The 15,892-nt window shown below is 40.3% G+C and overlaps 1 protein-coding gene across 1 annotated transcript in view; it reads left to right on the forward strand.

Annotated features, from left to right (window-relative positions):
- The window catches only part of STUB1 (STIP1 homology and U-box containing protein 1), a 68,748-nt gene that overhangs the window by 36,643 nt on the left and 16,213 nt on the right, over window positions 1-15,892 (forward strand). The window contains exons 4-5 of the mRNA XM_033963385.1: window positions 74-164; window positions 14,926-14,982. Coding sequence (XP_033819276.1) covers window positions 74-164; window positions 14,926-14,982 — 148 coding nt within the window. The remainder of the gene's footprint in view (window positions 1-73; window positions 165-14,925; window positions 14,983-15,892) is intronic.

Here is a 15,892-nt window from a genome sequence, read left to right on the forward strand (position 1 = left end):
ATGATGTGATTCTCTGTCTTACTTAAGCATAGTAGTTCTGCCTCTGAGCATGTGTTTGTGGCTTTTGTCTTAGGGAACTGGATGAGTGTAAAAGGAGACAGCTGGAGGAGAATATGGAGGAGACTAGGAGCCGAGCCGAGCTTGCCAATATCGAAGCCAGACATGTGAGACATATCCTGATTAACAGTGGGAAGATGGAGATGGGGACAAAGACACTTTCACCAGGAACTTTGTCTCTACTCTTGCCTCCTTGCATGATCACTCCTTCAGAAACTTTCACTACAGCAAGTTGGCACTGTTAGCTTGATAAGGGCCAAACTGAAAAAGGGACAGGGTAATTAGTACTGGTAACAGTGAATCCAAAAAATAGTATTTCAAGTGTCACCTCTCCCCCCACCCCCCCAAAGTAGGTGGCAGAATCCCTTCTGAGGAAGTAACATGCATGCTGTACCCCTCGAGTTAACAATCCACAAGTGCACAAATAAGACTAGAATCTCATTAATTCTGTTTCAGTATGCAGCTATCTGCTCAAATGAGGCATTTAGTCATAAGCAACCTTACCAAAAGGGATGACTGTTTGCAAGCAGTCTGATACCTTCCATCAGTCAGCTACCCAAACAAAATACCCTATACGCAAGATTAGTTGATTTTCTTTTTTCCAAAAGTACTTATTACATCTCAGGTATTCAATAAAATCATAAACCCTGCAAGATTAGCTTATCTGCTCATAAGGCTTTAAGCCCAATGTTTTACTGACTTTTGGAAATGGAAGTAAAGGTTTGTGTGTGCTAAAATGACACATTTGCCTCTCTCACATCTAATATACAGTAGTGGTAGCCAAAGGATTGCGCTGAGTTGCCTCCAATATTGTATAGCTCACCAGCAGTTGTAGCATATTATAGCTCTTTGTTTGTGCTGAAACTCTGTTTGATGAATATTCCTAGGCAACAGGATTAATTTTAACAGAGGATCCATAATTTGGAGCTTAATAATGGTTCTGCAAATGTCAGCCTTCTATGACACTGAAAACTATCCTTTTCTTAAGAATGAATTTTTTTTTCTTCTGTTTTTTTCTGATATTGCCTCACCCATGGTAGCAGCAGTTTGCATACTGCCTATGTAAGATGTAGGGCAGGGACTAGCATCTGCCTTATGATATGGGATGAATTCCCATGGACGTACGGAAAGGAGATTGATTGATTTTATTGATTGATTGGAATTTACCAACTGCCTGTTTGAAGAGATTTGCCCAAGGTGGTGTACATCTTGACTTAACAAATTTGTAAGTTTTAACAGTATAAGCAATAGTAAAATGAACAAAAATAAGCATGAGTAATAAGCATTGAGGTAAACTTGGCCATTGCAAATCAGATTTTCGTAGTATGATTACCCTGAAACAGTATCAGAAATCTAAACACTTCATTGTAAACCAATCATATAGAAAGTACCTGTATATAATATACTGTATGTAAACTGCTTTGAACTACAGAGAGGTGGTATGGCAAATCCATATAACACAAACTATGGCAAAAGACCTGGGTGGTCAGTTCTGGTCCCTTTGTCACTCTTCTGTAAATCTGAGAAAATACCACCAGCATGGGGATTTCTATGTGAAAAAGACAGTGATCCCTGTCCTTATAATACTAAAGGAGTTACCCCTATGAAATTATCATAATTCCATATGTTGTATATTTTGTATCTGTTTATTTGAAGACAAAGTGAACTGCAAAACATCATAAGAATTTTTTCAGATCTCTCAACATTGTGAAAATCAGGGATAGTGAGAAACTTTGGACGGGTGGAGCATGATTTAAATATTTATATAAAGTGTTCGCCTCAGAAATTTTGTTAACTAGATAGAGAGGTACTGTGTAATATTTTAAAACTTTGTTCTTAAGTCAGGTGCCAAATCTATTAAAAATAGAACACTGAAGTAGGTGCTAAAATCAGCATATATATAAATATTTGCCAGATTTGCACCTATATGATGTTCTGTAAATACACCTATATCTTACATACTGTGTATTTTACAGGTGGGTGTACACATACGAGAGTGGCAAAAAAGGTGATCAGTGTTATTTTAAGTGTACTTTCCCTTTAACACCATATCTCCATTATCTACCATGATTCATTTGAAGAAGTTATTAGCTCAGATCAGCATCCAGGATATCTTGACAATCTGCCTAATGGTTAGTCCTCATTTAAAGATCAGATATTCTGAAATGGCTGTGAATGAAAGGTTGATGTCACAAGCCTGCAATGTGGTCTTTGGGGATGAGACTATTTCATCATAGCATTGTATTCACACACATCATTCTGTATCATGTCTATTGGCAAAGCATAGAAATACGGTAAAGGATCATTGAACCCATTCATCCTATGTTATCCTGGCCAATACTGGAGACGTTTAATTGGCAAAAAGGGTGTTATTACAAGGCTATGGTGTTTTTCAATATACAGCCCAAAAGTTGTTTTTCTGTGGACAAGCCTGATGAGGCAGCCACACTTAGGTGACATCACTAGATGTCGCCTAATCTGATTTTGATTTTCAAGAGCCTAGAAAATGTGAAGATTTTCTCTGCATGTACAGATATCGCCTGATAGTTGCTAATGCCACCTTAGTCACCTTACTTTCTAGCCTGTGTTATCCATCTCAGTATCTTCACAGGTTCTCTGTTCTTTCTAAGTTTGTTAAAGCTCCAAAAATGACTTCAGTACTTGAAAGTAAAGGTAAAAGGTCATGGATTTGATATACCATCTTTCTATGGTACTACACTCTTTTGAATATCAGACTTCCATTAATTTCTGATTAATAATTGAAGTGCTAAACTTCTTCTTATTGTCTCTCAGTTTTTTGTTTTGTAATTTTATTGCAGTATGTTTTTATTACAATTGTATGAGGGGCCGCTGTAAAGTTCTCAGCCTAACCAACAAAGTTGGGGCAGTCTCTATCGAGGGCTTTTCACTTAGTCCAGCGATTTTCCTTCTGTATTTTTCTGACTGAATGAAAAAAGTCATGTTGTGTCAAGCTCCATCTTATTTCATCAATTCATTCTCTTTTGCTACTCAAAAATATTCTCGTAAAGCTCATGCATTTTTTGTTTATCCATCAGTGAAGGGTTGTAAGTTCCAAAGATTCAATGAAAGCATGCATTCATATTAGACTGCCAGCTGGGATAAAGAATTCAAACAATTATCTCTTATATCTTTCTCATATCTGGAATTTAGAAGGCGTTTGAAGACTTATTTATTTTCTAGATTTTTGGGTAATTATGCTCCGTGATGATTGCTCTGTTGTAAGCTTAATGTAATCTTTTGTAAACTGCATAGATTTCAAGGTTATGCGTTCTAGAAGTTGATTTTTATGTTATGTTACTATAAGTGTATAGCCCTCGATTGAGACTGCCCCAGATTTGTTGGTTGGGCTGAGAACTTTTCAGTGGCCCCTCGTACACTGCTCTGATATTTATCTTGAAGAAAATTATATTAAATAAGCTAAATAAATAAATAAATACACTTACATATGCTCTATGCAGGTACTTTCTCTGTTTCTAGTGGGCTTAGAATCTTAAGTTTTGTAGCTGAAGCAATGAAAGGTTAATTGACTTATTCAGAGATTCACAAGGAACTTCAGTGAGAATCGAACCCGGTTCTCAGCTCACTCTGTTAACAATTATTCTGCTCCTTGATATGGCTGACAAGCACAAAAATAAATCTAAAAGATAGGGCTTAGAAGGTGCCTGCAGTGCCTCAAAAAAGTCTTGTTTTCAAATCATTATATGTATATTTGTTGTCTCAGGCCTTGTCTCAGGCCCAAATATAATATCTCCATCGACAGATGTGCAGCCTGTTTCAATCAAAGCCACATCATACAGAAACTCAGGTTATCTGGTTGCGCTGATTTTGCCTCCTCTGTTGCTGGACAGTGGCACAAAGACTCTCTTGAAATAGAAATCTCCCTGCCCACTATCGCTTCTAAAGCTCCTAGCACTCCTCCATCATCTTTTTCAAATTTAGCTACCTTTGGCCTGCTCTGCCTCCAACACCACCCATACCAAGGGAAAAGCTCCATGCTCATCTGGCTTCACCTATCATGCTGACAATATGATGCACACTGAAGAGACCTATCACCAGTCCAGAATTGGGGTGGACTGCCCTAAGCAGTGCTCTAGAAAATGGTGCCACCTACATCCCACACTGCTACATCTGACTGATCATCATCAGCACTAGACGAGTAGGTGCTGCAGCATCATCACTCAGAGAACTTACTAATGCCAGGAGAACCAGCACAGCACCAGCTCTCCTAAGACTTTCTCAACTGCAACTCAGAAATTCCGAGTCATTGGAAGGACCAATACAGTTTCAATGGAAAGAGCATGTTGGGCACCTCAAGGAAGAATCTCTGGGCCCATTTTACTCTTCTGAGAAATACAGGTGCTTTGAAAAATAACAAACTGATTATGCATGATCATCATCTTTGAAAAGGTACCTATACACCTAAATCACCTACAGTATAACCCCACAGCACCAGAAAAAACATGGAGAAGTAAACCAACCCTTGCAGTCATTATTGGTGGCATAAGAACACAGCTCAACACTTGAGCCCAGCCAGTCACCCTCTGACTTTGGTTTGAAGTCCTTCTCTAAGTCTATTTTCACACCTGAGTCAGAGCGACTCTTAACTACTGCTCAGCACACTGTATCTCCTGGGAGTTTTTTCCTGTTGTGTGCTCGGCAGCTCTACTGGCCAGATCACTTAGAATATCATTTGTCCCTTGCTTGAGCTGTCCAAACCACATTTTCCACTGGATGTTGCATTTCACCCTAAGATGCTACAAAAGTTTATCCATGGCATTCTCAGATATTTGGATGCTGCAAGGGATATCCTGTCACTCCCTATTCACTAATTTCTCCTCAATCTTCAACCCAAAGTCTGGTAAAGGTCTCTTCTGGGATGCCTACCAATAAAAGACTAGAAATCCAACAGCACCTACTGTAGCAATAACAGTGTATCTACTCCTATGCTAGCTGAAATCATTTTCATGCATCTTTTCTAACTCCTTTGTACAATATTTTGTTAAGAGAGTCATTCTTATTTTCTAACTTATGTCTGTTTTCACCTATATTTACACTCCTATGCTGTCTATTAATATTTTTAATGTATATTGTGTTTAAATTGTAAATAGCATACTATGCCATAATGTGTACTGTTGTTTGAATATTTTAACTGCGGTAATTGTCCTAAGTTCGATTTATTCTTGCAGTAAATTGCTTTGGGTGAGTTTCTTCAAAAAGGCATGTGTGTATACATTCAAATAAATAAAGAGACAAGATCCCAACCACTTCCAGGTCATGACAAATCGCAACTATCCCATCACTCTCCTGTTATAGAGTCTACTTTAAGGCAAACCCAAAACCCATAGCTCCAACTACCCACCAGGCAAGGGTCTAAGGAGACTCAAACCATGGATCGGAAGATTTTCCAGGTGTGCATCTCAGTACATTTTTTTTCAGCTACTCCAATATCTTTACACCATTCTTAAGAAAATGCAGTTCTTGATATCTACTCTTTTTTCCCCATCTCTCCCCTCTCTGTCCTTACCTCCCCTATTCTAAGCTTATTCATCTTCCTCTTATTTTTCTTTATGATTGTAACTTTCTTTTTTCAGTGCTTAAGTTCCTTTCTTAAACTGTAAATCACCTAGTAGTAAGTACATAGTGTGTTATGGTTTTATATCAAGTTCTCCCAAATAATACAAATCGGGCTGTACTGAATATTTGTATTCAGTATTTGATTTAGCCCTGCATATATTATTTGTATTCAGCCAAATGCTGATTTAAATTCAAATACAAGTAATCTGGGGCTCTACTATGTTAAATCCTACTGAAATAAACACTTGATCTCTGATCCCTTTAATATTTATTATGTTAAATCTCAATGCCCATTATTAGTATTCTGTCAAATTCGTAAAATATGCTATTTGATACAGCTCTACAAATAAATAAAACATTAGTCAGCTCTTCTCCCCCAACTAAGACATGTTGACAGATGTGTCAAAACTTCATCAAAATAACTGTTGATAGGTATTATATGTCAGAATAGCAGCTGTAGCCATTAGTGCATGAAGACTTGTTTTGTCACATGCATTCATTTGCAGGGAAATTCATGATAGCAAAGCCGTTGCGCCTTGTTCAAGTGATAATCTCTGTGGAGAAAAAGTGAAAGAAATTGCCAATACTATCAAAGGTCAGTGTAGCACTCTAAAGCCCACCTCTTCCATGGGTATTGACACACATTCAATACACCAGAAGGTTTACTACTCCACTTACAAGAAAATGCAGTATAACCAATGCTATTAGCCTTTTAGTAGATCTTCTTTTTAAGCAAAACAGCATTCAAATGTCCAGTACTATAAGCACAGAGAATGTAAGCAACAGAAATGTCTTCAATCATTCAAAAAAGCAATCTTAGTTTTTGACTATCGGCAAGCACCAATACAAGGTTGATTCTCCCTCTTCTACAACCAGTGGGTAAACTATCACCAAGGGCAAGTGAGTCCTGAAGATTGTTCATACTGGCTGTTTATTTTCTTGACACCCTATCTTTTCACCACCTCCATATTTCTGGGGCTACCGTATTCTTATTCTGAAACTCAAGTACATGAGTTTGCTTCAAGTCAGTGCCATTGAATAAGTACCTCAACAGGACTTGCTCAAGGGATTCTACTCCTGTTATTTTCTTATCCCCCAAAAAACAGGGATTTCTTTTGGCCAGTTCTAGATCTCCTCAAGCTCATTCTCTGCATGAAGAAGAGTTCAAAATAAATTCACCGAGCACTATCCTTCCTGTCCTGTGTCGAGGAGACTGAGTGTAGACATCTACATAAGTGACCCATTCACCTATCTCACTGCAAATTCTTCTGCTTCTCCTTGTGAAGCACTGCCAATACAAGGTTCTCCTCTTTGGCCTATCATCTGCACCAAGGGTCTTCACCAAATTTGTTGTTGCTTCAGCCCACTTGTGCAAAAAAAAAAAAAAAAAAAGTTTTGTATTTTTCCTCTGCCTTGACAAGTGGCTCATCAAGAGATCTCACAGTCTATTCTAACTACCATGAAACATCTTGGGGTTGCCACAACCATGCCAAGTCCAAGCTTTCTCACAATACCTGGAATTAATTGAGGCACACATTTATCTAGCTTGTGGCCAAAGTGTTTCTCCCACCTCAACAATCTGCTTTATCTTGCTTTACAAGTCTCCACTGCCACAGTCTTCATGGCCAGGACATGTCTTTGACTTCTGGGGCACATGGCAGCCAGCAATATATGTTGTCTTGTTTGCAAAATTAAATATACACCCTATTCTAAAATGCAAATGGAATCAATTGACACAATTTCTCTCCTTGAATTCCTAACAATTCCATACTTAATGGACTCTTCAATGGTAGCTACAATGCCTCAGTCTGGAAACAAGCAGACCTTTCCAATAGCCATTGTTGCAGATAATTCTTAGGCTGAGGAGCACACCACCTCCCTCTTCAAACCCAAGGTATTTGGGATGCACAAGAGATATTTGCATATCAACTAGCTGGAACATGGAGCATGCTCCATGTTTTTCATAACTGGCTGTTCAGATCCAGTTAGACAACCAAGTCATGATGTTTATATCAACGAACAAGGGAGACACAGGCCTGTCTTTTCGGGACGTCCCTAAAGATTTGGGACTTGCAGCCTTCTGTATGCTTGGGAAACTCTTTCCATGAACTCAACAGATAAACTTGACCTTCACAATTAGGTACTCTACCCCATGATAGTGGAAGATCTCCAGTGCTAGGAAGTCTCAAGAGCTCAAGCTCTTAATGACAGCTACTAATATCAGATGCCCCTAGTTTTGCTTGACAAGACCAGTCAGCAGCAGGATTGCATAGGCCACCATTGCCATCTACTGGGAGAAGAAAACTATGCTATGTGTTTCTACCTATACCTCTCATTGCCAGCATCATCCAGAGATTTCATCAGGACAGAATCATGATTCTTTTAGCCCCTTACTGGCCTTGCCCAATCTGGTTCCTTTACCTATCCTGTATGGCTCTGGAACCTCCTATATGCCTGCCTATTCAATCAAACCTCAGTGCAAGGGTATGCTACTTCATTCTAGTTTTTGCCCTCTGCATCAATCTTCCAAGGGCAATTGCCTACCTCCTTGACCTAGATATCGATATTGTTCTGTTAGCCTTTAGAATACCCTTCACATGGTATACCAATAAATTTAAGTGGAAAAGATTCACCTTCTGGTATCTCAAAGCCAACTTGGATTCTTATACTTGCTCTGTTTCAGATATCTCCCACTACTTGCTCCATCTTTCAAACTCTGGATTCAAAACCAGTTCAGTTAAGGAGTGTATTAGCACCATTGTCACTTTTCATTAATCAAATGAAGGCATTGTGATTTCTGTACAACCATTATTTCTAGGTTTATGTGGAGTCTTAACAGCATAAAGCACCTATTTAAACTTCTCCCTTCTATTCCTCTAATGTTTCTCTCCTGAAAGCCCTTCTTCCTGGTTCCTGTTCTGCATGTCATTCTGTTAAGAATGAGTCCTCTCCATATGTGTCCTAAATCAATATTAACCTTTTCCTATCGTAATAAATTTTACGTTACGCTGGTTCCAATCATAATTATTTTAGCAAAGTTTTGTATTATTCACCGTTATCATTTACAGCTATTGTAAACACAGTGGCCCAATAGATGGGACAAATGATAGATAGAAGGTGTACTGTATGTCCCATGCCATGGGATATACGATGGCAACGACATTTTTTTTTAATGTCCCGTCATCCGGGACACACGATAGGAAAAGGTTAAACCTCACCATCCAGTGATCATTGGATGGCAAATGGCTACCCATTATATGAAATTACACTCATTTATAAGCTCATTGTAGTATACCAACTGCCGGAAGAATTATCCTGTAGAGAGTCCAGGATTTCTCTATTCCTAGGTACAACAAAATAAAACCTTAGACTGTTGTTAGCCCACTAGGGTCAGAGAAAGTATCTACATATAATGATCAGTAGGAGTAAGAAGATATAACTCCCTGGTGCCCTACCCTCCATACAAACAAGGAACCTCAATATTTCACTATACAAAGAAAAAAACACAAATTAAAAACACCGGCAAACCAAAACTGGCAAAGTGGAGTTGATGAACTTGAAATTCTCAGGTTTATTGATAACATAAATAAATAAAAACAATACAATCAATAATAGCTGGCAATGATGACAAAAAGTTCCAGGTTTATACCAGTCTGTAAAGAGAAATAGTCATCTGTATACAGTTTTACCTTATCATATACAATTGTAGTGGACAATTGATTCCACAAACACAGTATGGCAAATCAGCTGGCAGATGGTATAACAAATAGGGAACCAAGTGGATGAATAGAACCCTACATGGTCCGTATTTCGGCATGTAGAAATGCCTTCTTCAGGGGTCCCTCAATGAAAATACACAGCTGATTCAAAGAATAAACAAATTCAAACATCTTTAGAGACCATGGTGTGGGCTATGCTGGGGCCTCTCCCTGGCTGTAGTTGAGTAGCTATTCCTGCCCTCCTGTATCTTCCCCATGGCCCGCAAAGGTCATGGCTTGTTAGTTTTTCTTTCTCCTCCTGCAGGCCTGGCTCCTCAGCCTCTGACTTGCGGCAGTGGCAGCGCTCTGTCCCTCTGCCCTTGTTCTTCATGGGCTTTCATGCTCTGATCTGGAAACAAGCTCCTCCCACTTCCATATCAATCAGACTACTGTGTAGTAATTCCTACCTTTTTCCTGCTTCTGCATGCATCAGCTTGAGGCATCATTGCGCACCCTAGAATACAGAACTCTTGCCCAATACCTGAAGATAACCAGACCTTTCCGTCATTCTTCCCAGCTCTTTTTATCCTTCAACTCTACTGCCCAGGTCCTCCAATGATAAAGAGGACACCTCTTTACTTGGATATCCAATTGGATTTCCTTCAGCTACTAATAGGTCCAGATCCAACTACCTAGCAGAGTCGCAGCACATCAGTTACATGCTATGGTGACCTTTTGTGGCTAATCTCCATATTTTCTTTTATGGAAATTTGTAAGCCTGGCCACTTGGTTGTAAATTTATACCTCTATAACTCACTACTACGTAGAGCAGTAGTCCAGCTTCGATATTAATTTTGGATGGGAATAATTAGTGAAATAATTAAATTTGCTGATGACAACAACGTTGTTCAAAGTTGTTAAATCGCAAGAGGAGCTTGGGAGACTGGGCATCAAAATGGCAGATGTGAGCAAGTGCAAAGTGATGCATGTGGGAAAAAGGAACCTGAACTGTAGCTACATGATGCAGGGTTCCACGTTAAGAGTCACTACCCAGGAAAAGGATGTAGGCATCATCACTGAGGATACGTTGAAACCCTCGGCTCAATGTGTGGCGGCAGTTAATTCATAACATTCTATTTGCTTTCTTATGAAAAGAATGGAAACCAAAGATGAAAATATTATTATGCCCTTGTATCACTCAATGGTACGGCTGCACTTCAAACACTGTGTGCAATTCTGGTCTGCAAAGAAATGCAGAGTAATGCATTTGGGGATTAATAATAGGAAGGAACCGTATATGCTGGGAGGAGAGAAGCTGATATGCACGGACGGGGAGAGGGACCTTGGGGTGATAGTGTCCGAAGATCTAAAGGCGAAAAAACAGTGTGACAAGGCAGTGGCTGCTGCCAGAAGGATTCTGGGCTGTATAAAGAGAGGCGTAGTCAGTAGAAGGAAGAAGGTGTTGATGCCCCTGTACAGGTCATTGGTGAGGCCCCACTTGGAGTATTGTGTTCAGTTTTGGAGACCGTATCTGGCGAAAGACGTAAGAAGACTTGAGGCGGTCCAGAGGAGGGCGACGAAAATGATAGGAGGCTTGCGCCAGAAGACGTATGAGGAGAGACTGGAAGCCCTGAATATGTATACCCTAGCGGAAAGGAGAGACAGGGGAGATATGATTCAGACGTTCAAATACTTAAAGGGTATTAACGTAGAACAAAATCTTTTCCAGAGAAAGGAAAATGGTAAAACCAGAGGACATAATTTGAGGTTGAGGGGTGGTAGATTCAGGGGCAATGTTAGGAAATTCTACTTTACGGAGAGGGTGGTGGATGCCTGAAATGCGCTCCCGAGAGAGGTAGTGGAGAGTAAAACTGTGACTGAGTTCAAAGAAGCGTGGGATGAACACAGAAGATTTAGAATCAGAAAATAATATTAAATATTGAACTAAGGCCAGTTACTGGGCAGACTTGCACGGTCTGTGTATGGCCGTTTGGTGGAGGATGGGCTGGGGAGGGCTTCAATGGCTGGGGAGGGCTTCAATGGCTGGGAGGGTGTAGATGAGCAGAGATTTCGGCAGTTGGAACCCAAGCATAGTACCGGGTAAAGCTTTGGATTCTTGCCCAGAAATAGCTAAGAAGAAAAAAAAAAAAAAAAAAATTTAAATTGAATCAGGTTGGGCAGACTGGATGGACCATTCGGGTCTTTATCTGCCGTCATCTACTATGTTACTATGTATATCCCAAAAAAGATATAGCAGAATTAGAAAACATACAGAGGAAAGTGATAAAAAGAATGGGACGACTTCCCTATGAGAAAAGGCTAAAACGACTAAGGTGCTTCAGCTTGGAGAAGAGATGGCTTAGGGGTGATATGATAGAAGTCTATAAAATACTGAGTGGAGTAGAAAGAATAGATGTAAATCGCTTGTTTACTCTTTTCAAAAACGAGGGGGGCTGAAAAGTTTTCAGCCCAACCAACTTTCTAAATTCTGAGCGTTATTTTGCCACTGTAGGTGAAAAGAGTATTATTTTATTTTGCAAAGTGCCAAGTTGCAGAATCATAATGCTACCTTTTGACACTGTTTCAGATCATTGATTGAGCCATGTCACTGAAAAGAGTGAAATTTTCAAGTGTGGAACTCCGAGCCATCATGAAGTTCTTATTCTTGCAGAAGAAAACTCGAAAGGAAATCCATGAATGTATGATGCAAACATTGAGTGACAAATGCCCATTATACTCCACTGTAAAGAAGTGGTATGCAAACTTTCAGTGTGGAGATTTTGAGACTGAAGATACAGCAAGATCTGGGAGGCTTCAAACGATGTCAGCTCCTGAAATTGTTGACCATATCCATGACTTGATTTTGGCAGATGATGAATATCGACTAAGACAATTGCTGAAACTCTACAGATATCAAGGCAACGTGTTGTATGTATAATCCATGAGCAGCTGGGTGTTTAGAAGCTGTCAGCCAAGTGGGTATCCAAATGTTTGAATTTTGACAAGAGACATCAATTGGATACTTCCAAGTTGATTTTGCAGCATTTTCAGCAAGCTGGTGCCAACCTTTTGGAACAACTAGTTACTGTTGATGAAACATGGTTACACCACTATGATCCTGAAATAAAACAACAGTCCATGTAATGGTGACACTCAAGTTCTCCAAGGCCAAGGAAATTCAAGATACAAAAGTCAGCATGAAAGGTCATGGCCACAGTGTTTTGGGATCAGGAAGGTGTTGTAATAACTGACTATCTTCCAAGGGACCAAACAGTTAATGTAGAATACTACTGTAACGTGCTTTGCTGATTAAATGAGGAATTGAAAGAAAAAATGAGGGGAAAGCTGTGGAAAGGCTGGCAAAACATTGGATGTTTTGATACAGTTGGGAGTTTCAGTGCATAGACCATCCACCCTACTCACCAGCTCTTGCTCCATCTGACTACTTTCTGTTTCCAAATCTTAAAAAGTCAACAATTTTGAGTAATTTGTAGTTGATTGCAGCAGTGGAGCAGTATTTCAGTGAGCAGACATCAGAATGTTTTTTTTATTTTTTTTTTTTTTTGGAAGGGTTACAGAAACTTCAGACATGATGTGCCAAATGTGTTGAACTTAGGGGTAAATATGTGGAATAACTTGTAAATTTCATGGCTCTCTGTTATTCCCTTCTTTGTTAGGATGAGCATTTTTCAGCATCCCTTTACACTAGGTCTAGGGGCATGCAATGAAGCTATTAAGTATTAGATTTAAAACAAACTGAAGAAAATATATCTTCACACAGTGTGTAATTAAACTCTGGAATTTGTTTCCGGAGAGCATGGTGAAATCAGCAGGGTTTAAAAAAGATATGGATAATTTCCTAAAAGAGAAATCCATAGGCCATTATTGAGATGGCTTAGGGCAAGGGTAGGCTATTCTGGTCCGTGAGAGCCGGAGCCAGGTCAGGTTTTCAGGATATCCACAATAAATATGCATGAGATAGATTTGCATCTCAAGGAGGCAGTACATTCAAATCCATCTCGTACATATTCATTGTGGAGATCCTGAAAACCTGACCTGGCTCCAGCTCTCGAAGACCGGAATTGCCTACCCCTGGCTTAGGGAAATCCACTGCTTATTCCTAGGATAGCAGCGTAAAATCTGTTTTACTACTTGGGATCTAGCTAAGTACTAGGGACCTGTCCCAGTATGGCAATTCTTATGTTTTTATGATGTACTATTTTGTAGAACTTGCTAAAATTACACCTCTGTTGTAACATTTCATATTAGTGATGTTACTTGTGACCTCACTTATGCCCGTTTCTGATGCTATCATTTTCTGTTTGTTATTCAGCCTACCACAACAAACAGATACAAAGATTTGTACAAAAACTACAATGAATTTATACCCTCAGATTGGGAGTCACTTATGCGTGACTACCTTATCCAGCTTGCCCACAGAGAAAGCTAGGTTGTTTACCTGTAATGGAGGTTTTCTGTGGACAGCAGGATAAGCTAGCCTCACAGTCCCTTTCACCTTCCTTATGATTGAATCATGTTCTGGAGCTTCAGCTATATAACTGAAGTAAGGTGGCCACAAAATCTTCTAGAGTTTTTCTGAGTTCTTGTAGAGCAGATTCAGTCAGGTGGTGACATCACCTATATGTTGCTGGTTTATCCTGCTGTCCATGGAAAACCCCTGTAACAGATAATCTTGCTTTAGTTAATTCTGTTCTAACAGAGTCACATTTAGCACGAATAGTTTCACCTTAATTAGTGTATGATAGCTCTGTTTATGCACCTTTTTTAAGGATTTAATGTATTACCGGGCACCGTTAGTATAAGTCTTGCTTGAAGTGTATATTCATAAAAGCAATAGTACAACCATAAGAAGTTATCTTATTGTTGTGAATAACTTCAATCTATTCAGTTCAATATCATTCATAGGTCCTCAGCGGGCCACCACATACTCAAATATTCTCATTGTATGTGGCTTTACGCTCCAAATCCTCATCGGACCATTTATTCATTTTTGATTTTATAATTTTTTAGTTTAAGGCTTATTCAAGATAAGATTCTAAATATATGCTAAGAATACTTAGCTTAGTGTGTTCGACGTTAGTCAGGAGGGAACAGATGTCGCCAACATGTTTCGCCCGGTCAATCCCCAGGGCTTTATCAAGGCTCCCTCTCCTACATCAATATAAAATATGTAAAAGTGACGTACACCAGCATATATTCGTCCCCATACTACTTTTAAACCTATTTAACCTTAAAAGTGTATAACAATAAAATTCACTCACACCACTCGTTTAGCTCACTCCACCATTACGTCGGAACCATAATGGCGGCCACGCTTCAAGTCAGCTGTTTTATACGTAGCCCCGGCTATGACGTCAAGGGGCCACGTCAAGATCATAACAATGTCTTATACTTTCTTAATAGGATGAAAAATTGAAAAACTGTTGTCGAACCCCCAGGGGTTTTTGAAGTTATTCACAACAATAAGATAACTTCTTATGGTTGTACTATTGCCTTTTTTAAGGATAGCACAAAGTGATTGTACTGAACAACTTCTGCTTCTGTCTTTTTTCAGGACAAATTCCTAGCAGATATGGATGAGCTGTTCTCTCAAGTGGATGAAAAGAGAAAGGTGGGGTCTAGTAGCGCTTGGAAATAGAGGAGTAATCCTAAAATAACTCATGTAAAAAGAGAACAAACATACAGTATGCCAAAACTCCTAAAGGAGCTCTCTTGTAGGTCACTAGAACACCTATGATATCCATGTATCATATCCAAAAGTTCTATTATTGTCCATACCTGTAGATAATCATAATAGTAGTAAAAAAGACTGTTGCCTGCCGCTGTGGTGTGTGTTCCGTGGCAGCCAACCCCGCGGCAGGGAACATTCTGGCCAATCCCCTCCTCCCGCCCTCACTCACCCTGGAAGCCAGGCAAGCTCTCTCCCTGCCTGCGTCCTCAGCAGGGAACACACCTCGGCCTTCACTCGCCGCCGCCGCTGCTGATCCTCCTGTAAAGAGCAGCCTGCGATGGTGGCCGGCTTTAGCGAACCTCGCAGGCTGCTCTCCAACTCGGTAGCACGTTCCCTCTGACGCGATCCCTTGCGTCAGAGGGAACGTGCTACCGAGGCTGGAGAGCGGCCTGCGAGGTTCGCTAAAGCTGGCCACCATCGCAGGCTGCTCTTTACAGGAGGATCAGCAGCATGAGAGGAGCCGCCGCCGGCATTTTTAAAGCTTAAAACAAAAACCTTCGGCCGCAGCAGGCCAGCCCGCGGGAAGGGAAGGGGGAGGGGCCGAACGGAGCAGGCCAGATCGCAGGGAGGGGCCGAACGGAGCAGGACAACTCAAGAGAAGGGAATTGCTTCACAGGGACCTGGAGAGGAAGGGAAATATCACTGCTGCTTCTGCAAAGGAAAGTGGGGGGGGAGAGAAGGGAATGGGGAGTGGGGGAAAATGCTGCTACTACTTCACAGGGACCTGGAGGGGAAGGGAAATACCGCTGCTGCTTCTGCAAAGGAAAGTGTGTGTGTGTGTGGGGGGAGA

This window comes from Geotrypetes seraphini, chromosome 11, assembly GCF_902459505.1.
Source record: "Geotrypetes seraphini chromosome 11, aGeoSer1.1, whole genome shotgun sequence".
Lineage (NCBI taxonomy): Eukaryota > Metazoa > Chordata > Amphibia > Gymnophiona > Dermophiidae > Geotrypetes > Geotrypetes seraphini.